Below are 25,165 nucleotides of genomic sequence, written 5' to 3' on the forward strand. Positions count from 1 at the left end.
CATGGATCACGTAACTCTCAGGCAAGCCACCCCTGGGTGTGTGCACTTCACCCCTCCCCCACCTCCATGGACCATTCTGGACCATGGTTATGGAAGCAGGGCCCCAGGGTCGGCCACTCGCCGAGCCCCGTCCAGGCCTGGAACAGTGCTGCCGTGAGCGTCAGTGTGTGTGTCCCAAGTTCTGCTTCCTGACCATCTGCCTTAATCTGCACCCTGGTCACCACCTGGGCCCTCGTCCCAGCTGGACACAAGGCAGCATTTGTTCTCAGCCCCCTGTTCTGAAACCCATATCCCACCTTCTCCTGGTCTCTGCAGAGGGGGGCACGCGGTGGGCAGGGTGGGTCCAAGGTGGCAGCGCCACGGGGTCCCCAAGTAAACCCATGGGGCGGGTGGCCCCCTGCCTCCAGAAGGGACAGGGGTTGTACTGAGCAGTAAGTAAACCTCACTGCGCTGAGCCGCCGAGAATTCCCGGCTATCTCTCACCACCAAGGCAGTGGCTGACCTGAACCAACCCCAGTGAGGGCTGCCTTTGGGTGTTGCCCTCTGAGAGGCTGGCATTCCACCCAGAGCCCCCTCCACAGTCTCCCCCAACCCAGGGTCCAGGTCTGTGTCTGGGCTTTGCCTCCCTACTGTGTCCTGCTGTCAGCCCGGCCTTGTCATGCTCAGAGAACGTGTGCATGGAGGAGATTCGACGCTGAGAAACTCAAGGGCCGGGATTTCCCGTGAACAGAGTCACAAGCAGCGTGGAACCCCGAGGCACGGGCTGAGGGCCCGGCTTGTTTTCACAACTAAACCCTGATGAATGATGGCAGTTTTCCTTCAGAGTTAAGTCAAAGAGGATTCTGGCCATACTCTGCCTTCTGAATTGTCTCCTACTTTTGCGCACTTGGCCAACGATGACAAAGCCAAGTTGAAACCTCATAACGGGTTTTGGTTTGTTGTTTTGTTTTGTTTTTAAAGATTTTATTTATTTATTTGACAGACAGAGATGACAAGTAGGCAGAGAGGCAGGCAGAGAGAGGGAGGAGGAAGCAGGCTCCCTGCTGAGCAGAGAGCCTGATGTGGGGCTCGATCCCAGGACCCTGAGATCGTGACCCGAGCCAAAGGCAGAGACTTTAACCCTCTGAGCCACCCAGGCTCCCCGGGTTTTGGTTTTTTAAAACTCTGCGATTAGGCACCTCAACTAGACTATTCTTGCTTGGGTTTGGCCTGGGTGGATTTTTTCTCTAATGTCTCTGGAGCAAACAACTCAGACCTATGGTGTGGGGGGGAGAGCTTGGCACCAAGGCCACAGCGACACCATGAGGGGACAGACATGCGAAGGACCCCATGATCATTCCTGCTCACCTGTCCCTTCTCAACCAATAACTTCTCCAAGTCTTCGATTTTGGCCTGACACCTCAGCAAGTCAGCTTGGAGCTGTTCCCGAGTCTGGAATGAGAAGGATCCGAAAGTGAGCAGGTCACCATGGATGGGTGACAGAGGAGCGGCAAGGACGGTGCTGTAATCCAGGCCTTGGAAGCCCATCCAGGATGGGTTCGAAGCTGACCCACCCAACTGCACATAACAATTTGTAAAAGAATGGGAAGGTCTTGAGACCTTTGAAGATGGCAAGATAGCCCCTGGGGGTCTGCCAAGGTTTGGTGAGGTGCCCCCCCAGCCCTTCTTCTTATCCCCTCCGAGCATCACAGGCAAGGTTTAGAGACCCTGGCGGTCTGCCTAGCCCCTTGTGGCCTGCGGGCCTGCGACACTTACCCGGGCCTCTCTCTCTGCATCCAGCGTCCCCCCGACCTGCTCCTGAAGCAGGGCGTAGGCCCGCTGCAGGGCCTGGTACTCCCTGGTCAGCTGGCAGAACCTCAGATCAGCCTCCTCCCTCGTCGTCGTCTTAGCGTCATGGAGAAGAAAGACAGAAGGAAGCAAGTGATTTGCTGTGGGTCCCACTGCCAGGGTCCCCCGGGAACAGAAGCACACATCCAGCCCTCACAGCCGCTGCTGGCAATGACTTAAGGAACCAGTCACTGCCAGGACGTCACTGGGGGCCTAGAGTGACAGGCTGTGGGAGGAGACACCATCCCAATCGTCAGCACCCTTCCCGGGAACTCACGGAAGCCTGGGGATCTTGAGTCACAGGCAAGGGAGAAAGGGCAAGAGCGCCCCAGTGCCAAGCACCTCCCAGCAGCGCTTCTCACTCTGGCAATTTCTCAGAAGGAGACATCCCCCCTGGGAAGGCACAATGCTGGCTGGGCATGGGCGCAACACTGGTGGTCTGGAAAACTGGGAAGCATCCATTATGGGGTCCCTTCACATTAAATCCCTGTGTGCATGGGCGTGAGACGTCCCCGCGTGCTCACGGGAGATGGGGATGTAGAACACGGTGTTTGATGCCCAAAGCTGCCTGTTATGTCCTGGTGGTCACATGTGTCTGGTACGACCACATTTTAGTTGGGTTTCCTAAGAGAATTCAGCGGTGGGGTGTGAGGGTGGGCAAGGACCACGCCTCCCTTCCCACCTTTGTGAACCCAGCTCACTTGGTGCTGCAGTCATGAACCCAGGTGTGAGTGGAGATAGGGAAACGTCAGGGTGGTGACTTGCGGGGAGAGGGCTTCCAATGGTTTCTACTGCCCTCTGCCCTCACCCGCTGCGTGTGGTTTCTCTCCTGTATGGCCTCATCTTCTTCATGAAAAAGCAGTTCATGTTGTTTCCACTAGGTGGTGTGCCTGTGTGCGTGCGTGCGTGCGTGCGTGTGTGTGTGTGTGTGTTCATGTGTGCCTGCACGTCTGTGTAGTGGGCATGCACTCGGGGGACCAGAGACAGTCCACCACGCGACAGGTTTAATTGCAAAGACAACAGCAAGGCCCCACAGATTTCCTCTGTGAGATCAGCACTGGGGAAAGGAAGAGACCATCACATGCTGCCAGCACCCCCCGTGTCATCACCAGAGCCCCACGCATTGGGGGGGGGGGGGCCCTGCCCTCGGGGCTACGGCTGTGATGACACAGGCCCTCCAGACTTAGATCTTTGCGGGGACCAGCAGGGCGGCTGTCAGGGGCCAGAGGCGGCCCCTTGCTTACATCGTCCAAGTCTTCCTCTGGTGTGGCCGGGGCCCTGTCTGTCCTGTCTGTGTTGCAGGATGTTTCTGACAATGTTTCCGAGTCCACGGACTCCTCATCAAATCCAAAAAACGTCTCCACAACATGCTTCTGTAAATGTAAGAGAAGGGGCAAGGACATCAGTGATGGACCCAGAACAGCTGAGTGCCCCTCCCCCGCACCCAGCCCATTGCCCCCAGGCACAGCAGTGACCACACATGTCTGGACCCCAAAGGCATCCCAAGAGGCAGCTAGTGGGGTTCCTGATGGACTGGGTGGGAGAGGAGGTGACGGAAGGTGGTGGAAGGGGGAGGGGACCGCAGCAGAGAACGCTGGCCTGACCCTGGCTCCCTCTGCAGTCACTTAGCACCTCTGAGCACCAGCATCCTTCTCCATCAGACAGACACAGAACCCAAGAGCAAGGTCACGCATGCGCCGTATCCGGTGTGCTGACCCTCGGTGGGCAGCATGTGTGTCCTACTAAGGAGGGACCCTCATGCACCAATCAGTCAGAGTCAGAGGCAGTCTGAACACTCCATGCCCTGGCTTCCTGGTTTGCCTACCCAGCACTTCTCCTGCCCCAAGTACCATGATATATGGGGCTTCATTCAGCCTTCACGCATACATTCCTGCATTCGTTCAGCAAACGCCTGACTGAGCACCTTCTATGGGTCAGGCACTGGATGGGGCCCGGGGGAACACAACATGATTAAGACCACACATGCTCTCCACCACAAGGAGCTTCAGTCCCTTGGGGGCGGCAGACACAAACCGACAATCACCAGATCAACTTCCCGTGTTTTAGGAACATTGGCTTTCTTCCCTTCCAAAATAGCCGCTGAGAAGGATTTTTATTTGGGTTTACAATCGACGAATGCTTTTCATGACCATGAGGACAGAACCGTAACTAAATCCAGAGTCAAGCCCCAGGCTCCCCCTGGTTCATCCAGAACCTGGCTCCTCCCAGCCCCCTCCCCACTCCTCAACCCACAGAAAGATCAGGGCTCACCCTGCACATTGAGGGCACCCCCCCATACTCTGCTTGTTGAAGCTGGTATATGTCTGCGCTCTTGGGTGCCCACATGTAAGAGACATGTGTCTGCGACCATGATTAAAAACGTAATTAAGAAATAATCCTGCCATCAGGAAGGGAGAGGGAGACAGAGGGACTGCTCTGTCCTCTTGCACAGCTAGAGTTTCTGGAGAGGTTTTGCTGGAGACACCCACGAGGACAGCGGTTTGCTCATGAGGGCTGAGATCTGGGGTTCTGTATTCCCCATGTTGGCCCAGAGCCGGGCATATTCAGTAAACATCGGTTCTCAAATGCGTAATCATGAACGAGGCTTTGTTCGTGAACTCGAAGCTGAACTAACTCGGCCCACAAAGAGTTTTCGGCTTGCACGTGACAGCCCTTCCCCTCGTATACACAGCCAGCACCAGCTGGGCAAACACCTGGTCCCACACACCGGGTACGTTTACCAGGTAGAACCGTGTCGACCTACTGGGCTCCATCAGTATCAAAGCATCAGTATCATGCTCCCACCTCCCCATGATTTCTCGTCTCCAAGTAGAGGCTGGAGACAGTCACATATACCCCAATCTCCTCCCCAGAGGAGAAACCTCCTTTGGATTCAGGTATGGAAAACTCTCCAGATGTTTTCCAGAGAGCGGCCATGGTGTCCTGATGGTGACGACGGCAGCTTCGGGAGTGACAGGTCCGCGACGCTCAGAGCTCTTCTGCACACACGGAACTCACCTCCCAGAGCTCCAGACTCCTCACTTTCCTGGGCAGCCATTCACCCAACCTCATTTCTTGTAAACACTGCTAATTGCGAGGCGTCTGGGGACAGGACTGCACTTGCTATGCTGTCGGCCGGCAGCCAGCCGTGACGTGACGCACACGGATGGGGCTCCAGGAACCCTCTCGCCGTGCTGTCTCCAAACCGTCAGGACAAGACACCCCCTGTGAGCTTCCTGGACCATCCAGGTGGCTAATGACTCGGTGTTCAGGACAGTCCGCTTCTAGAAACCTCAGGGATTGTTCACTGGGTCTTCCCTCCCTGAGCCGTAACATGGGCATTCACGACAGATGTTGCAGACGTGCATTAAAGGAGAGCTGCCTTTGCCGACTGCCCATCCCCAGACCCAAGTGGAGCTCCCTGAAGTCCAGTGTGGCCCCAGAGACCAAGGCTCCAGGGAAGTGTGCTGCAGGGCAGAAGGCGGGACACAGCTCTGACGGGGCATCCAGCACAAAAGGACACTCCTGTTCTGTCCCTCGCCCAACGGGACGTGAATCCACAGAACTCCAGGCTCACACAACTCCTCCAGTGGCAGCGAGCAGCTTAAGAAACCCCCCAACCGCCAAACTACGGAAAGAACCAAGATGCCCTTCAACGGATGAATGGATAAGGAAGATGTGGTCCGTATACACTATGGAGTATTATGCCTCCATCAGAAAGGACGAATACCCAACTTTTGTAGCAACATGGACGGGACTGGAAGAGATTATGCTGAGTGAAATCAGTCAAGCAGAGAGAGTCAATTATCATATGGTTTCACTTATTTGTGGAGCATAACAAATAGCATGGAGGACAAGGGGCGTTAGAGAGGAGTAGGGAATTTGGGTAAATTGGAAGGGGAGGTGAACCATGAGAGATTATGGACTCTGAAAAACAGTCTGAGGGGTTTGAAGTGGTGGGGGGGTGGGAGGTTGGGGTACCAGGTGGTGGGTATTATAGAGGGCACGGCTTGCATGGAGCACTGGGTGTGGTGAAAAAATAATGAATACTGTTTTTCTGAAAATAAATAAATTGGAAAAAAAAGATTATTAAGGCTAAATAAATTAAGTAAAATAAAGAACTAAAAAAAAAAAAAAAAAGAAACCCCCCAACCTTGTACAACATGTGGGTTGGGTTACTTTGTTTCCTTGAAGGGTTAGTGTTTTTTAAAGGGATAGTATTATCTGGGAAGCTGAGATATACCACAGAGATGTATGCCTTTGTGAATAAAAGCAAGATAGAAAAAGACATTTTCATGCTTAAAGTGAAAAGCATTTGCAACCAAAATGTGGCCTGACAACACATTTTCAAAATCCCCGTGAAATAGGAAGGACAGAATCAACTAGAAAACATTCGAACACTCGGCTCTCTCGGAAAGAGTCAAGCCCTGGGGCACCTGTCAGGTTTCCTGAGTTGTCCACTTTTCTCAGATTCCCTGGGCATTATTTCCCAGGAAAAGCCTCGGCTCCTGGCCACACACATCTGGGGGCTTGCACCTCCAGATTTCCATCTTCTTTACCCTCCAGAGTCCTGCCTTCCCTACTCCTTTTTATAAACCAGCCCAATTTTTTGAAAGGCAGCTGGGGCAAAATTGAAAAACAAACATGTCTGCTCCATTTACCCTGTGAATGTACAGAGGTGCTCCTTCTCAGCAGATGGAAAGGCACCGAGGGGAAGACAGGTGCTTCCAAAATAAACCACCCTGCATGGACCACAGCTCCCAAACCGCCTTGCTCCCACCTCCCCATGTCCCTTCCGACAGCTGCTAGCTCGGGTAGGGGCTCCCTGACATGTCCTTTCTCAGAACCTCCAACAGTCGCCTAGAGCTAGCCGCTTACCTTCGTGTTTGTAGGTCATCTCTTGGCAGCCGGAGAAGTACAAGCACACCAGGGTACAGAGACAGAGAAAGAAGGAGAAGTACAGCACAAAGAGGATGTACTCCATCACCGGGCGTGGAAGCAGAGCCTGCTAGTGCGTGTGCACCCGGTGGGCTCAGAGCAGCCTCTCTGGTACCTGCTACCGGGCGTGTCTCCAGTGCTAGGGGGAAGCACAGCTTCTCCCCTGGAACATTCTCCCCATGCCTGGAGCTCTAGAATCAGCCTCCGAGGGCCATGCTGCCAGCTCGAGATCTGGGGCCTGAGAGCGGCCGGTTTCCAGGGCCCCGGCTGGCACTGTCATCATCACCCAGGACAGCTTCCCCACTGGGTCATTCCCTGGGGGCTGCCCTTCCACAAGCCTCGGGCCCCTGGGTGATCGTTAGGCCCCTGGGAAGAGCACTAGCAACGGTAACTCAGAGAGAGTTTTCTTCCGGACCAGAGCCAAAACCCAGGGGGCACATCCGCCACCGCGTGCACTTGGGCAAGTTCTCTGCTCATCCCCCGAGCACCCCACATGCACCCCGGACTACCTGGACTCAGGGGCTCTCAGCACTCTGTCCTTCAGCTACTTGTACAGACTGACCAAACCAGGATCCCCACCTGGGGCACCCACGGAAGCCTACATTTCTTGGAGAAGCTTCTCTCAGCAAAACAGCCAAAGTAAAATCCCGTGTGTCGGAGAAAAGGGATAGATAATCCTATTAAAAAGGAAAACTGCTGTACTTGGAAAGATAGTCAAGCCATATGAAAAGGCAAAGGACAATCACAAAAAGAAAAGTGTAGACAATCAGGTTCATATGTATATTTCAATTGTAATGATGCTGGACACTGCTCCTTCCAAAATATCCATGATATGAGCTATGTAACCACATCTTAGCGTCCACTAAGCCTTTCATTCATGTTTCCAAATGAGCTGTTCCCAACACATCCCACCCAGGCAGAATCGGGACTGGTTCAGGGATGAGCCCATAACCAGACTGAGCCAAGGAGCACAGCCCTGGGACTCTTGCTGGAGCCACCGAAGAGAGATGTCCTCCCACCTCTGAAGTTGCTAGGCAGGTATAACACCGGCTGACAGCCTACAGCTGCTGAAGCTGATTCAGGCATCACATGGGGAAGCCCACTTGAGAAAGAGGCCAGCCCAGGGGAAAGCAGAGTAGAACGGGGGAGAGAGACAGGCTCCAGGCAATTTTGGGTAAGCATCTGGATCCAGCTGTGCCTGAAACCAACTACCTCTAGACTTCTTAGCTACATAAATTCCTTTCCTTTCTGAAATGACTGAGTTTTTTGACACACTCAATAGAAAGAACCTTGGCTAATGAGGGAAGGGGAGAGAAGCCTAGAAACCATGCTATCTGCAAGCTGCTGAGTTTGCTGCGTCTGGCTGGGAACAGAATGGTGGGAAATGGCAGCCCAGGAACAAAGCTGAGTGGAAACAACCCTACAGAAGAGCAGAGGATTCCTCTGCTACTTAGAAATGGAAAGCGTGGCCCATGACGACAAGTGCCCAGGAGCCCCAGCCACAGAAGGTGGTGCGTCCCGGCTTCTGTTCCAATGCAGCTCCCACCACAGGGCAGCAAGCTTCGCCTGGAGGGACCCAAGGTCAAGTCTGGATAGGCCCCAAGTGTCTGATGAGAAAGTATGCAGGGTGATGGTGAGTGACCCTCCAGCTGAGATCCGCCAGAAGGTCTCAGCTCGGGCCTCAGCTGCTTCCTGGTGACACCAGCCCCAGGGGCCATTCAGGGACAAAGGGCCTGTACTGACACTTGGGCTCAGAGAAGGGCAGTTCTGCCCATGGCACTCTGATGTTTCTCAGCTATCTTCCAGTCTCTTGCGAAGGATGGCTACCATCCAAAGGGCATGGAGAGCTCACCTCACTGTGACCTGAGACAGTTTCTCTTTTAAGGTGACACAAATGAGAACCAGGGACATGAAGAGCAGGGTCTGGTTATCTGAAGTCAATGCACCCGCCAAAGGAAAGCTACTGATGTAAGGGGAGGGGAGAAAGAAAAATAATAATTTGTGGATCCCTGACCCAGGCGCTCTGTTCGGTCTCCTGGATGGGATGATCACAGCTCCCCAAGGTCAATGCCATACGGCCAGGAGCCGGACCGGTCTTCCATGTGGTTGCCAGGCTACAGCGTCTCCACCTCTCCCCAGATCCATCCCTGCTCTAACCAGGGCGCGTGAGTCAACCATGCTGACATGCATGTCAACCGTGTCAACCATGCATGACCTTAGCTGTGCTTGCGTGCTTGGCTCTCTACCAAGACGCGACTCCATGATGCTGGGCAGCAAGATTTCAGACAGCAAGCTCACCGTCCCCTCCCAGGCAGGATTTCGGTCAGGTTCATCTATGCTCCCAGCCCTCCTGCAGAGAGCCTGGCCTCCCCACATGGGGCCTGGGGAACCCCTCGCTCAGAGTTCTCCTGCTACTTCCTATAGGCGGCTGAACTAGCAGTGTCCTGGGGCAGAGATGCCCATACCTGTCCTGTCCCCAGGAGCATGGTGAGACGGGGTCAGCGACCCTCTGAGTGTGAAGGTCCCCCTGGGGATATCACATCAGGGCATAATAGCTCTACCATCACCACTGGAGTGTGGGTGTGGAGGGAAATGCAGAGTCCAGGTTCTTCCAGAAAATTCTGGCACAAAAATTTGGGCCAAGCAAAGGCTCAGACCAAGTGTGGTAAAGCCCGCTTTACAAACAGACAGAGCTTGATGGAGGTGTTTGAGGGGAAATAGTAACTCCTGAACCCTAGAAGCCTGTGGGAAGGAAGACAGAGAAGCTGTCCAGGCCTGAGAGAGAGCCCTGGGAGCTCAGGTCCCAGTCTGGTCCCGGACGATGCCAGGAGAAAGTAGGAACGTGTTGGGGAAACTGCTCTCCCCTAAATCCGGAGAAAAAGAAAAAAGGCTTGTGGTTCATAGAAACAATAAGTGGAAATGACTGTGAACTAGCTCAGGAAAATTCCCACGGAGGCTCCCAAACTCTGTCTTCTAGTGGCAGTGATCTATTTCAATTAATGACCGAACATCCCCATCCTTGGAGATGACCCAGGGCTGTGCAAATGCACTTGGCCAGTCAAAGCGATGTGCTTATTCAATTAACAGCTATCTGGGGACACCTACTCTGGGCCGAGACAGTGAGGGGGGTGCAGCAGGTGGGACACAGCTCTGGCCCCCTTCAACCATGTCCATGCAAGCCTAGCAAACCCCAAGTCCATTCCAGGCCTTTGTAGAGTTCTCTTCCCTCAAACACATTCAGAAATTGGGAAAAGGAAAAACAGAATCCTTACTTACTCCACGAATTCTGATATAGGCTTGTAAAACTGAGTCGGGACTCAATAGTGGGGTTCCCAAAAACCCTACTTAAAAGCTTCATGAGGGATAAAATGCCACAGCACATCCCGTTCCTCCTCAAGCTGGAGGCCTTTAGACTGCTGTTTTTGCAACTTGCCCACAGTGACCATGGCATTCACACACGTTCCCAGCAGCTGGGCAAAATGCTGCCTCTCTTTCAGAGAGCATGGGGGGTCCCACATGCTCCCCCAAAGCCTTCACACCCTGTAATCCGTAGCCCACCCTCTGGAAATCTAACCCTGGGGGACCATCCAGACCCTGGACACAGCCTCCTGGACCAAGGGAGGCCACCGTGGTGGCATCTGCAGAAGCAGAACATCCAGTCACTTCATGGAACAGGCAGCACGCAAGGATGACAGACCTGCCCCATAAAGCTGTCTGCATAGGCATTAACACACTCACTCGCTGCAATAGCCCTTAGAGCCACAAGGGGCTGAAAGCTAATAATGGGCCCAACCCAGAACAGCAAACAAATTTATGGCCCATCTACTCGACGAATTATGTAGTCATAAAAATCTGTATTTATGATGATGGGGTCCTAACACGGGTGCATGCGTTGTGGTACAATATTAAGGACAAAAAAGCAAAGCAAAACAAAACAGCAACAACAAAAAACCCAGAAAGCAAAGTGGATTCTGCAGTTACAACTATGTTATTAAGAAAAAGAGGGGACACAAGGGCTCGGGGGGTGGGTGTGTTGTGGGGTTTTGCCTTAAAACGCCCTTCGTCCTGCTTGACTTGGTGGTGCAAGCTTGGCTTTTGGAGCCCAGACTTGAGCTTGAACCCGTGCCTTGCCAATTCACTTTGAGTTATTTCTATGCTACATACCATGTGCTTCCCGTAACCGTCAAATGGGATATACAGCGCCAAGCTCAGGGGGTTGCTGTGACAATGAAGTGAGCTGGAGCGTACGTCACCCCTCAGTCAAGTGACCAAGTCCAAGCTCAGCCTGCAGATAGATTTTATTGGGGCCACGGAGTGTTCTATAAACAATTATGCCAACATTTAAAATCCTTCGATTTTATATAACATGAGGTGCTTTGGGGTGAATTGGGTCCCCCCTCCAAGAAAGACCTGTTGAAGCCCTACCCTTAGTACTCCATTAACATGAGGTGGGCAGGGGGCAGGGTGGGCCCTGATCCCAGACGACTGGTGTCCTTATGAGAAGACAGCCATGGGATGGATGCACGGGGATGACGGGTTCTGACCACAAGAGCAGAGGCTGGGGTCAGGCAGCTGCAAGACCAGGAATACTGAAGAGGGAAGCTAAAAGAGCCGAGGAAGGATTCCCCTGCAGGTTTCAGAGGTGGCACCACCCTGCCCACACCTTGACTTTGGACCTTCAGATCCCGAAACTAGAAGACGACACAGTTGTATTGTTCTCCATCACCCAGGTTGGGGTATTTTGTACAGCTGCCCCAGAAAACTAACACAAAGAGTCCCCACTTCTCTCAAACCCCTGGAATATGTGATACTACCTGGTTCTAGGGGCTCAGTTTGCCACAGGCCCCAGCACTCCCTACTGCCGCCCTGACAGGAAGGCTTCGCATGAAGGGTTGTGGGATAGCACATCGGCACTGCTGTTTCCTTTACACAAGTTTTTCCAGAACTGCATCTCGATCAGAAGATAAACCGGGAGGGGCCTCCATAGAAAGGAGAACAGATCCACCTTTTGGTGGCAGTGAAAAAATGTTCAAAGGTTTAAATGCAAACGGGTTTTGTTTTTTTTTTTTACACCTGCCCCAATTTGCTCTTTTCATTCCAGCTTGTTCCCTGTGGTGTCTGAATGTTCCCAGGCCAGCTGTGTTCTCTCTGCCAGGATGTTTGGGCGCTGTCTCTATAAGACCACATTTTCCAAAGAGAACATAGTTCTGCGTTATTCCAGCAAAATCCCAAAGCTCCTGACTTTGTCAGAACAGGATATAAAACATTACAAACCAAGCCTGAGTGCCCTTTAAATCCTTCAAAAGGTCTAAGTATTTATGCTTTTAATTTGGAGAGAGCCGCCCCAGAGCCCACATAGAGAATCCTTCGGTAAGTTTTCCATGAATAAATTACAGGTGCGGGCCCATGGCCATAACCAATGTCGCTTTGAGAGACACCATAACAGCTTTCTCCCCCTCAGATACGCAGAGACAAAGCAATCCCCTATGGATTGCTTGCATTTCCCCCAATCCTGTCCCGGGCAGGGCTGCAAGGACACCTGCGCCACTGTGGACTTACCTTGGGGGGCTTCAGACTTTTCCCACGATGTCTTTTGGAGCGCAAGAGCCGTTCCCTCTCCTGGAAGGGGACACACATGTTGGCATTTGCAGCTCATGTCACACCAGCCAACCCACTGGCCCTCACCCTGCACCTGCCTGTCCACCTCAGGCATGGGTCAGTCCAAGTTCTGCGCCCCCGCATGACGACCACTTCCCTGAACGCAAGCTACAGGACCACCCTGCTTACTCAGGTCCCTAACAAGACTGGGACTCTCTTGAGAAAAATCCCCAAGTTTGCCAATCCTGAAAGCCCCAGACTGTGTGCTTTGGGGGCTGGAAACTGTAAAGCACTGGGCAGCGTGGACTCATGAGGTCTGCAGCCCAGAATGAAGTAGCATGTGGTTGCAAGCTCAGACTGAGCTGGGACCAAATCCTCAGGGGGCTCCTCTAGACCAAGTGACGCACTTCATTCCTCTGACCTGAGGTTCTTCCTTTGCTCTGCAAGGCTAGAACCTACCACGCAGAGTGGAGCCTGTGGCTGCCTGGCAGCTGCCATCAGTAGGCATGGCGTTCTCATAGTACTAGAAGGTGCGGCAGCCTTCTATCCCAGGCAAAACCAGGAGATCTCTCCCTCCGTACCAAGCTCCACTTTACCCCTGGGCTGCCAGGAACCCTAGAGACAAACCTGTTGCTTGGTTCCAAACCCTATGGTCTACCTATTTGTACCTCCCCGTCTCGATGGATGTGAAGGTCTGTATTCCTTCTAGTCTCATTGGTTTATTCTTCCTCTTTCAAATCTATCCTCATTTTATGTAAGTATGTTTTTATCTTACGCTGTATCAAGTCTTTGTGTAATGAAGAAAGATGACAGGCTAGATGGATGGAAGGAAGGAAGAAGAGATGGAAGAAAGGAGGGGAGGATAGGAAGGTCGGTGGATGGATGGACAGATGGATGGATGGATGGATGGAAGGAAGAAAGGATGATGGCAGGAGGAAGGAAAGATGGGATTATGGATGGTGGAGAAGGATGGAGGGATGGGAGGGAGAACGGATTAGTGGGTGTAAGGAAGGAGGGAAGATGTTAAAACAGAGGAAGACAAACCAGCAAGGTGACCTTGACAATTATGGTCAAAGCTTTTTCTAGAATTTTGATCACTGGTTTGTCTATACTTTGAAGACCCATGAATGGAACCACCACATTCCCTCTTGGGCAATAAGAACACACTTTGCTTCTAAGATCCAACAGAATCTTACTACAAGTTGAAGAATGAATCTTCCAACCTCTACAGAATTCTACAAATTACTACAAATTCTCCCTTATGGTGCCTAAGCTCCTTTCACAGACAGCTGGGGGTAACACTCCACCTACTAAGACATACTCATCTCCCTAGAATTTTACACACACACAGAGTCCTGGTAAGCCCTTCAAATTCTAGCCTGATTAAAAGGTGCAGGCTTTCAAGTTCATGGTCTGTGACAACAGAGCTAAAAAAAGAAAAAAAGAAAAAAAAAAAAAAAGACTTCTCAGGGACAAATTGTGCCCACTCTGTAGAGGCTGGAAGATTCATTCTCCAAACTGATGCTGCCTCTTAACGACAGCAAATCAGGGAGAAGGTTGGGAAAAAGAGTAGCCATGGAAACTGTGCCCAGCTTGCACAGTTCTAGGCTGCTTCCTGGGGGAATAAAGCAGGGAGGGGCGCGGGCGGTGGGTGGGCTTATTGAGGCCCCGCCCACGTTAGTCACCCCGCCCTGAGCCTCCTCGCCAATCCTGGCACAGTGTCACTTGGCGCCACACCGAGGGCCCCTGCGGAAAGCAGCCGTACCAGTGAGAGGTCGTCGATGACGTGTTGCTGCTCCAACACCTGCAGCCGCAGGAACTCGATCTCCTGCTCGTCCCTGGTCAGGCTGAGGTCGTTCAAGGAAGTGTGTCGCTTCAGAGACGCCTGGGCAGACAGCTTTTCTTTCTGCAGCCAGAGGGAGAGAGCATCGCGGGGGGGGGGGGGGTTCTCCGTGGACAGCTTTGCCAGCTGGGGGATACATGGTGTGAGCTCGGGGATATGGGACACAAGGCGGGGATGACGGCCAGCCAGTCCCCAGGCTGGAGGAAGCCATGGATACAGAACAGAAGCCAACCTGAACACGGCTCAGAGAAAGGGCTGGCCAGGCACGGGGGTGGGAGGTGGCTGCCCAAAGGGAGCCCTGGATGCTGGACAAGGACGCTGGTGAGGCAAGCACGCCACCCGTCATCACGCACCCTGACACCTGGACCTTGCATCCCGCGGAGCCTCAGTCTTGTTGCTATAATAGGGGTGACTGAACCTAACTTGGACAATGAGCCTCAGGCCCTTCCACAGTCCCTCAAAGGCAAGACACAGCCCTGATCACAAAAACGAACCCCTCTCCTTGGAATGAATGCAAATCCCTTATGCAAAGAAAGTGCTTAGAGCAGAAATGGCCATTGGCTTTTCCCCAGTAAGTGTGCTCAAGAGCCAGGTGGGCTGGGAGGCCTTTCTTTGCCACCACTCCATCCTCCAGAAAACCCCCAATGCTGGTATTGCCACCCCACTTTCTGGATGAAGGCGCTCAGTTGCAGGGGCAATGAGGGGGTGCCTTCAAGTCCCCGGTGGCAGCAGAGAGCAGAGCACAGGCACAGTCCCAGCTGCCAGGCGCTGCCTGGCGTCTTCCCTCTGGGCACAGACCCCACAGCACAGCAGGTCCCAGAGAAGCTGGAGCAGCGGGGATGGGCATGGACTGAGACCCCTCACAAGCTTACAAGAGGAGGCAAGGGCTGCGGGGAGAACATGGACTGTGAAGGTCAGGGGCTAGAGACTCCCAGATGGAGACCAGAACTTGGGGCTGGCGGTCCCAGGTGGCCAGTGGCTCACCATTTCCACGTTCTCCCTTGTGAGGTTCTTGATTTTTTCCTCCATCCTCTGGATGCTCTGCAGCAAATCCTCATTCTTCTTGTTCATTCGCTTGTTCTTCTCCACAAGGGGCTTCAGCTGGACCTCGGTCTCCCGGGAGCGTTTCAGCTATGGATAGAAAGACACAGAAGGCCGCTGGCTTTAAGACCCATCAAAGTGCTGAGGTCACAGTACGGAGGCTAGCAGAGATCCAGGCTGGGCCTTCCTTGGGAGCGGAGCTGCCACCCTTAGGACCACATTTCCTGGATGGCACAAAACCTGAGAAGACCCCACAGACACCTGGCTTCCAAACATAGTATCCAGCCTGAGGCTCGGAGGGCTCTGGGTGAGGCAGGAGAAGGAGGTTAAAGCCCAACACGGGGAGGCCCACAGATCTGCCTTGGGGCCCCCTGTCCACTAGTCCCCAGAGGTCAGGATCACACGCACAGAGGGCAATCCAGTGACCTAGCTCCTCCTGGCCAGCATTGCTTCCTAAGTACAGACCCAGCAGAGAGCTCTGGCCTTCTTCAGATGAGAGGGAAGGCCTGGCCCCCCTCATTGCCAGACTCCGTGCTGGAGATAGAAAGATTTGTAAGGTGGGATCAGTCCTGGAGGTGCTCCCTGAATCCCGACAACCAGCAGGGTGTCCTTCCAGTCTTTTTTGTCCAACGGGCATGGGGGGAGCCCCTCTTGGGGCTGGGGCTGGGTCAAAGGGATGACACAACAGGGTGTCCTTCCAGTGAATGGAAGAGGAGGGCAAAGACAGTAAAGGAGGTACAAACACTGTGAGACGAGGGCAGACAGATGTTCCGGGCGGGGAAACTGCATGCCCAGATGTTCCAAGCAGACAAGAACACAGCTTGCTCAGTGCAGTGGGAACAGAGAAAGTGGGGTGATGCGCGAAGGAAGGGCGGGCATAGTGAGGCATGGTTTAGGGAGCTGGAGAGCTCTGTCATTGAGTTTCAACCCCTGGCCCTCAAGGGCTTCAAAGCATGAGCACTCTATGGTCAGCTCTGCCTTCTAGAACACACTGTGGTAAGCCTTGCCAGGCTTATTCAACCCTCCCCACAACCCGAGGAGGGGGCCCCATCTTCATCTCACAGACAGAGAACCTGACCTCAAGGAGCTCCGGTGCTGTACTCCTGACCATACAGAACGTGCTGGCTGGTACCAAGAGTCAAGCACAGGCACTTACCCCAGATCCCGGATTTGGGGGACTAGGCTATAAGAAAGATTAAACAGTTGGGGGGCATCCACTCAAATACAAAATGGACTTTGACCCATAGGTTCTACTTCTGGAAATCTACCCCATGCAAAGGAACCTGAACAACCTCGCAATCCCGATGGGCAGGGCTGTAATCCATAAAGCAAGTTGCAGAACAATAATACTGAGGGGAAATATCCCATTTGTAACTGCAAAACAACAGCAGAAACTCCTGTGGTGGATGTCGATATGTTTACGTGAGCATGAAAACCACGTAAGAACCACCTCAGAGAGCTAAGAGTCCTTATTTCGTGATTTTAAGATCAAGGGACTGGCTAGCTGGCCAGTTTCTGCTTTACGCACTTCAGGGTGCTCCGAATTGTTTCAAGGAAGCTCCATCTGTTTCTAATCTTCTTAGTAAACTGTTCTACAGTGTGCAAAGTTCATGAATGCTTAACTGGAAAGCGTACATCTAATACTAGACGTACGGTCTGATTAAACCCATTTTAAAAATATGCCTTTAGGGGCGCCTGAGTGGCTCAGTGGGTTACATCTCTGCCTTCGGCTCAGGTCATGATCTCAGGATCCTGAGATCGAGCCCCACATCGGGGTCTCTGCTTAGCACGGAGCCTGCTTCCCTCTTTCTCTCTGCCTACTTGTGATCTCTGACTGTCAAATAAATAAATAAAATCTTTTGAAAATATGCCTTTAAAAATACTTGAAGGAAATGAATTAATCTTGATTCTGTTAAAATTGTGAAAATGTTGAGGTGTCTGGATGGCTCAGTTGGTTAAGTGTCTGTCTGCCTTCGGCTCAGACCGTGATCTCGGGATTCTAGGATCCAGCCCCATTCGGGCTCCTTGCTCAGGAGAGAACCTGCTTCTCCCTCTCCCTGCTGCTCCCCCTGCTTGTGCTCTCTCTCTCTCTCTCTCTGACAAATAAATAAATTAAATATTTAAAATTTTAAAAAAATTTATATTTGACTTTTTAGAAATTGCAAAAAGGTGACATTTCTTAACACTGTTCATCTCCCGTGCTTTTCAAATAGGATGACTTACTTTCATAATAAAATTTAGAATCAAGAAGAATATGATGAGGCATCCAGAGGTTTATGTACCAACTCCCATTACATAAAAATTCATTAGCTGTTTATCCAGCAAACTTAACACATATTCAAGAAATCGCTCTTCTTACTAGATTTTTTTAACCTGAAGTCCCTGTTCATTATTTTTAAAATTAGAAATCCATGAACTTTTATGCAAAAGAAAGTAAACAGAGATGCAAAAACTAAAAATGATCTATAATCACACCACCTAAAACAACATCCAACATCCAGCATGATGACAATGTATAACTTTATTCTATAACCTGCTTGTCATTTAATTTACTGCAAGCCCATTTCCATGGCCAATAAATAGGATCTCTATCGCCATTCCTAAGGACGGCACTCAGTGCACCACAAAAATGGTGCATAATTACGTGGCCCAGTACTTGAGTATTGAACAACTGGGTGTTGGTTTCATTTTGGGTCTGTCTCCCATAAACAGTGCAGTGAACACTCTCTCCACACCCCTCACATCTCCCACTGACTATTTGCTTGGGATAAATTCCTGTAGAAACAGGGGTGCCTGGGTGGCTCAGTCATTGGGCATCTGTCTTCGGCTCAGGTCATAATCCCAGGGTCCTGGACCAAGCTCCCTGCTTAGAGGGGGTCTGCTTCTCCCTTTCCCACCACCCCACTTGTGTTCCCTCTCTCACTCTGTCTCTGTCAAATAAATAAAAAAATCTTTTAGAAATTCCTGTAGAAACAAAAGGCAAGTTGCAGCTTTCTTTACTGGGCATGTGTTCAATTTTTTAATCTGAGATTAATGAGAAAGTAAAGAAAACTGAAAGAAAGTAAAGAAAATAGGGAGGCGTCTACACTGTGTGTTCAAGGCAGGTTTTGTGGCCACAGGGAGGTTTCCTCGCACCCTACAAGGCAGCAATCTGCATCTCGAGGCAGCATCTGCATCTCGTAAAGCTGATTACCAGTTCGTTCCTTTCGTCTGCCAGGAGGGTATTTCTGTCCTCCAGCTTCCGTATCACCGAGTTCAGCTCAGCAATTTTTAGCTGGAATCGCCGCACGTCTCGCTCATCCATATGTTGATCCTAAAAAAATTGTCAAGATACAAATGTACTTTGAGGAAGCTTATAGGACACTAAGCGCTCCCAGAAAACCCATGGGATGTGACAGAGAGTTCCTTGTCGGGAGGTCCAATGTCAGGTGTGGCTCCCTGAAGTCGAGCCACACAGATGGGCGCCCCAGACTCCACCAGGGACTCACAGGAAGACTTCACCTCCGATGACAAGACTGCAAGGTCCTCCAATGGCTCCCACACAGCCAAATGTGGTCTCTGGGCACCTTCATGTCTGAGCCCCTGTCCACGGTGCCTCTCTTACAAAGACCCATCATGGATGAGCTAGGACATTCCTCAAGACCCACTGGGCCAATCTTGCTGACCACTGAGATGCTGGAACCTCACATGGGATCTGCACAGAGCATGCATGACAGACATTCAACCATGTGGTGATTGAATGAATGAGTGAATGAAAGAATGAGTGAGTGAATGAGTGAGTGAGTGAGTGAGTGAAGGAGTGAGTGAGTAAATGAATGAGTGGGTGAGTGAATGAATGAGTGAATGAATGTGTGAATGACTGAGGGAATGAGTGTGAGAATGAGTGAATGAATGAATGAGTGAGTGAGAGGGTGGATGAATGAGTGAATGAGTGAGAGAGTGATTGAGTGAGTGAAGGAGTGAGTGAGTGAATGAATGAATGAGTGAGTGAATGAATGAGTGAATGAATGTGTGAATGACTGAGGAATGAGTGCGAGAATGAGTGAATGAATGAGTGAGTGGGTGGGTGGATGAATGAGTGAGTGAGAGAGTGAATGAGTGAGTGAAGGAGTGAGTGAATGAATGAATGAGTGAGTGAGTGAATGAATGAATGAGTGAGTGAGTGAGTGAGTGAATGTGTGAATGACTGAGGGAATGAGTGCGGGAATGAATGAGTGAGTGAATGAGTGCATGCACACTGCTTCAGCCTCCTCTGTGCATGCTAAGCACCAAGCTATTGCCCTCAAAGCCCTTTCTGCTGGCTAAGCCCCTACCCATCTTGCAGGACTCCGACTTCAACACTGGGCCCCCTCCTGTACTCCTATGGCCCACGTAGCACTGATGTCTTCATTTCCTTCTTGTCCACTGAGTTCACGATGGCTGGAGGCATGAGCGGCCGGATGCTCACCTCTATATCCCCAGGCCTGGGCCTGGCACATGATGAATGCCAGCCCATTTAGGGAGGGAAGGAGGGCAGGACAGATGGACAGATGTAAGGGAGGGAGGGCAAAGGGAGGCAAGCAGGCAAGGTGACCAGAAGAATGACCCACAGAAAGAAGGACAGGTGGTGGCCAGCCATGCGGCCCCACTGCCCGCACCTGCTGCTGTCCTCCTCACCTGGACGCCCATGAGCTCTGCCATGTCCCCTATCCCAGGCGGGAGCTCTCTCTTGGGGCTACTGTGGTACCGTTCCGCCTCTTTGACCTGAACCAACTGCTCATCCAAAGCCTCCTTTTGAAGAAGCAGCTTCTGAGTCTGACCCGTCTGAACCCCAAGTTCCTTCTCCAAGGCCAGAATTACACGATCCTTCCCTCTGATCTCGTCCATCTGCCAAAGAGAAAGAACAAGCCATCACTCTATGGGCCCGTGACCAGGGAAATCTCTCCCTCTTTAGCCTGAGGCCCAGGACACAGTTAAGCGGGACCACCAACCACAGTCAGCCGAACTCAGAAAACTCAGGACACAGACAGACTACAGTAGCCCGTGGCCCGGGCCTGCTCCCCTAAGCACAGAGAAGCAAGGAAGTTATGGGTTCGGTGACCTATATGGCCAACTAGACGCTTACCTGTGAAAGATATTTATGTTCTTGTCTCTCTCGCCTTCATGAAAGAAAATAAAATCCTGATTCTGCCCCCCCCAAGGCCCCTCCCTCCCCAAGCCTCTCCTGTCTGGTCTCAGGCCCACCCCTCCACCAAAATAGCTCCTGCTAAGCTCTTCAATGCTCCCCTGGCCCCCAAAGCCACAGGACAAATTTCTGTCCTTCATCCTCCTCACCAGCATTGGGCCCATGAACTTCTCCCACCCCACTAGCCCTCTGCCATGGGAGCTTCGTTTCTATCTTCACAGACTTACCTTGTCTGGCCGCCATCAGTGTCTGGAATTTCCAAGGACTGGCCCTCTCCCCAGTCCGTACCTCTTTCCCAGGCAGCCCTGTCCTCACTTATGACCTTAACTCCCCCATCTGCTGCTGACACCCTGGCGTATTCCCCAGGCGCTGACTTCTCATGGGGCGCCAGATTCATAGACCCAAATTGATGTGTCTTCTGGGGTCTCTATAGGATCTCAGCCTCTCCACATGCCAACCTCCAAGCGAGCCCCAGTTCACCCAGCCTGCTCTTATCCCACATTCCCCAGAGGACACCAAGCAGAAAGAAGCTTACAGAAGAGAACGTTTAGGCCCCAAGCCATACACTTGCACTGATTCCCGACACAAAACCAACAGCTGGGAAACTGCCCCAGTAAGAGTGCTGTACTGGGATGTCATTCCTCCCCACCACCAACCCACTCGCCACCAAATCCATGTCCTTCCTAGAACCTGAGAAGGTGACATCATTTGGAAAAGGGTTGTTGCAAATGTAATCAGTTAGGGGAAGGTCACTCTGGTGCAGGGTGGGCCATTATGACTGTCTTTAGAGGAGAAGAAGAGGCACATGGACACCCAGGGAGAAGGCCGGGTAGAGATAGAGGGCAGAAGCCGTAGGGATGGGCCCAGGAGCCCGGGAATATCACGGACCACCTGCAGCCCCAACAGCCGGAAGCAATGTGACACCCTAGTATTCTGATCACACAACTTACAAGTTATAGCCAGTTCAGATCAACAGCTTGGCACACTGGAAAAAGCCCGGTGCCGGGGCAAGAAGTTACAGCCCAGGCACTAAGCTCCCACTGGCAGGCTATGTGACCTCAGCCAAAAAACATAACCTTTCTGCACCTCAGCAACTTCCTGCACATAGAGAAAGGGACGTAGGAACATCCACCCAAAAGGGGAGAAGAGACAAGCAGGCTGGTGGGGATCTGGGCCACTGGGTGGCCCTGACCCCACCACTTCCTGGCTCCATTGCCTGGGTCATGTTCCCTGATTTCCTCCTGTACCTCAGTGTTCTCATCTGTGAAATGGGGATGAGAACAGCACAAAACTACTAGGGATGTTTTGAAAATTAAACACGCTAGCACAGGGAAAGCGCCTGGCACTGAACAGGCATCCAGTAGAAGCTAGCTCTGATGAGAGTCAGCCGATGGCACATAGTAGGACTCCACAAATGGTAGCACCTGTCCTTCCTAGACTTGGTCTCCCTTAGGTATTAGGATATTGAGGACATAAATGAATACTGTAGATGTGTGAATGGTGGTCACTAAAAAGACATGCCCACAACCTTACTTCAGACTCCTGTGACTGGGACCTCATTTGGGAAGAGGGTCTTTGCAGACATAACTAGGTTAAAGATAGTAAAATGAAAAAATCATCCTGGATGAACTGGGTAGGTCCTGAATTCACCGATGAGCATCCTTGTATGAAGAAGAGAGTCCAGGCTTGAGAAAAGAAGCTACAGGGAAGAGGCCAGGTGAGGACAGAGGAGGGAGGGTTGGAGTGCCAGGAGCCCCAGGAGCTGGGAGAGGCAGGAAGGAGACTCCCCTGCAGCCCCCAGAGTGGCACAGCCCTACCCACACCTTGCTTTCTGACTTCTGGCCTCCAGACTTTGTAGGAATTCGCTTCTATAGGTTTAAGCCATGAAGTCTGTGGCCATGTGTTAAGAAAATCACAGGAGAAGAACACAAATGCCCTTGAACCCAGATGCAGACCGCCAGGGCAGACAATGCTGGTTAAGAGCCCCCACCCCCGGGGAGCAGGCAAGGCGAGCTCAAACGCCCCCCCACACACACACACATATGCGCACGGTGTGTGACCTCCTGACACACAGATGGGACCACCTGTCAGACCCAGCTTCAGCCTCTGTCAAGTGGGGATACGGAGACCTTTCTAGAACCTACCTTGTCCACTTGCGGAAATTTAGATTTTCATGCAGAGCCTGGGATACTATAAGCTGTGATCCGTGTTGTCTGCCCCCACTGATCTATGTTAGCTCCCAGTGAACATTAGTCTATCTTATTTAGACAGCAGACCATTAAACATTGATCAAACATGATTGAGATTATAGAAGGGACAAATGGTACTCTCAAAATACAGGGAGGTTTTCAAGCAAAGTTCTACAGTTCCGGAAAACTCTCTGAGTCACCTTTCTTTGAGAGAAGAAAGTGTCCTCCACTCCCCAGCCCCACGTGACCATCTCCTGGCTCCAGCCCAGGGCCTGCCAGGTGCAGCTTCTGGAACAGCAGCAGAACGTGCCCATGGCTCCCCCTGGTGGCCACCCACCAGGAGCTCCCCTCTGCGGGGAGAAGCACCTCCCGGCAAGAGAGAAAAATCCTTAAGGATGCAGAAGACCTTTTGCCACCACTGATGCCAGTCCAGAAGTAGTAAGAAGTATGTGGAAGGAGTTAATTCATGTCAACCACTCCCTTGCTTTCATGAATGCGACAAATACTGAGCCAAGTGCCGTGAATTGGTACTGGGAAATTCTGTGACCAAAACAGAGCAGAGTCTCTGCCCTCAGAGCTTCTATTCTAGAGGAGGAGGAGCCAATAAACATAATAAGCAAATCAACACTGCATAGATCAGAGAGTGATTGGTGCCAACAGAAAAAAATGAAGTGTGGGAACCAATGGTGGGGGGTTGCAAGTTCACACGTAGGGCCCCCAGCAGCATCCAGGCCACGCACTTTTTAAAAAAAAATATTTTATTTCTTTACTTGAGAGAGAAAGAGAACACACAAGCAGGGGAAGCAACAGGCAGAGGGGAAGCCCACTGAGCAGAGAGCCGGATGTGCGGCTCGATTCCAGGGCCCTGGGATCATGACCTGAACCGAAGACAGCCGCTTAGCTGCCTGAGCCATCCAGGTGCCCCTGAGTCACACACTTCTTGCTTTGCCTTGGAGCCCAGAAATGGAGCCCCCACCATGCATTACACTAGCTGCTCCCACACAAAGCAACAGCATGTCAAGCAGGACACCTCTGGAATCCCAAACTCTGCACCTAGAAAAGTGCCAATTCTCCCCCACTTACTTAAGGATATGAGCAGGGTCTTATACCCATCACCTTAGGAAAGGTTCTTAGAAAATAGTCCCCACCATCAGAGATGATGTCCAGGAACAAATGGGCAATGCAGAAGGGCTTCTGGAGTCAACATCCATTGGGCTGTTCTATTTCCTCAGCCAAAGTCCTGAGGGCCCTGAGGGTAGGAGACTTGCCAATTCACTCAGCCAATAACAGGCTCTTCATTTTTCAATGTCACGTCCAGCCCCCAGGCTGAGTTCTTAGCCACCCTAAGCCTCCAGGGCCCTGACGAGGCCACCAATTACTGCTGTTGGGATTCCCTGACCTGCAGCCCCCCAAGTGTGAAGCCATTCCTTCTCCCAGCTCCTGGTCTCAGCACAGGGCTTTAGCAGAGGGGTGGGGCCGAAGCCATTCCAGTTTCCAGGGCAGGCCCTGATTGGCTCACACCACCCACATGTCCCACCCCCTGAGAGTACCTGGCTTGGGGACCTATTCGTGACCCAATCAGAGCCAAACAGCTTGGAGACAACACAGCGAGGCCCTCCTGCTCTTCCTTATTAGGGGCCAGAAAGGTGACTTTCTCTGGGCTGTGTAAGGACCAGGGTGTGGCACAGCACAATGTGAGAGCCCAGAGGCAGAGAATGTTGCAGCAGGAGGCTGAGCAGAGCCTCACAAACCTGGATTCTGGGGGGCATGAGTGCCTCAGGAGATGTGACCGGAGCTCATCCCAGTCCTTCAGTGGCAAAGGCTGACGGATGACGGTTCAAGCTGGTTCCAGGTGGAATTTCTGTCACTTGCAACTAAAAGAGCCTGACCCAGAGTTCAGGAAAGCACACCAACTGGGCTACGGCTGCTCCTTCCTTCTCATATGCCCGCATGAGCTCAATACTACGTGTGTTACCGACGAGACACGCTCTCTCGTGGTCTTCAGAGGACCCTCACAGTAGACGGCATTCCCCCCATCTTACAGCCAGTTGGGGCCCAGAGCGCTGCACATGCCCAGGCTCTCAGCAGTAGCAGAGTCGCGATGCAAACACAGGTCTGCCTCTACAGGGCCCGTGTGGTCCCATTGGTCCCACATCCACCAGGACATTTTTCCCCACAAAAGCTTCATTTTGCCAGCTCCCAATGTGCCCATCAATGTGCGAGTAACTGTGTTAGCCCCACTCTGTCCCAAAGTTCAGGGAACAAAGAATGAATGAAGATGTGGTGATGATGTAAAGGACGATGAGGTCATTCCAGATTAAGGTGGCCCCTGGGTCCACTCTTGATGTCCCTGCAAGAAGGGGACCAGACACAAAGGGAGGAGAAGACTACGTGGCAGCAGAGTCTGGAGTGGCATGGCCACAGCCAAGGAACGCTGAGGTTTCCCAACCACCACCAGAAGTTGGAAGGAGCAAGAAAGGACCCTTCCCAGGAAGCTGCAGGGGGAGCACGGTCCTGCTAACCCCTTGATTTCAGACTTCCAGGCTCCACGACCATGAGAGGATA

The 25,165-nt window shown here is 52.1% G+C and overlaps 1 protein-coding gene across 4 annotated transcripts in view; it reads right to left on the bottom strand.

Moving 5' to 3' along the window:
- JAKMIP1 (janus kinase and microtubule interacting protein 1) overlaps positions 1-25,165 on the bottom strand; it is a 128,228-nt gene that overhangs the window by 29,625 nt on the left and 73,438 nt on the right. For all 4 annotated transcript variants that reach the window (XM_044226236.1, XM_044226235.1, XM_044226237.1 and 1 more), the window contains 8 exons: positions 19,904-20,113; positions 18,441-18,560; positions 15,191-15,337; positions 14,129-14,269; positions 12,325-12,384; positions 3,072-3,200; positions 1,756-1,884; positions 1,348-1,431 (listed from right to left, as the gene is read on the bottom strand). In XM_044226236.1, the coding sequence (XP_044082171.1) occupies positions 1,348-1,431; positions 1,756-1,884; positions 3,072-3,200; positions 12,325-12,384; positions 14,129-14,269; positions 15,191-15,337; positions 18,441-18,560; positions 19,904-20,113 (1,020 nt within the window). The remainder of the gene's footprint in view (positions 1-1,347; positions 1,432-1,755; positions 1,885-3,071; positions 3,201-12,324; positions 12,385-14,128; positions 14,270-15,190; positions 15,338-18,440; positions 18,561-19,903; positions 20,114-25,165) is intronic.

Source organism: Neovison vison, chromosome 11 (genome assembly GCF_020171115.1).
Source record: "Neovison vison isolate M4711 chromosome 11, ASM_NN_V1, whole genome shotgun sequence".
Lineage (NCBI taxonomy): Eukaryota > Metazoa > Chordata > Mammalia > Carnivora > Mustelidae > Neogale > Neogale vison.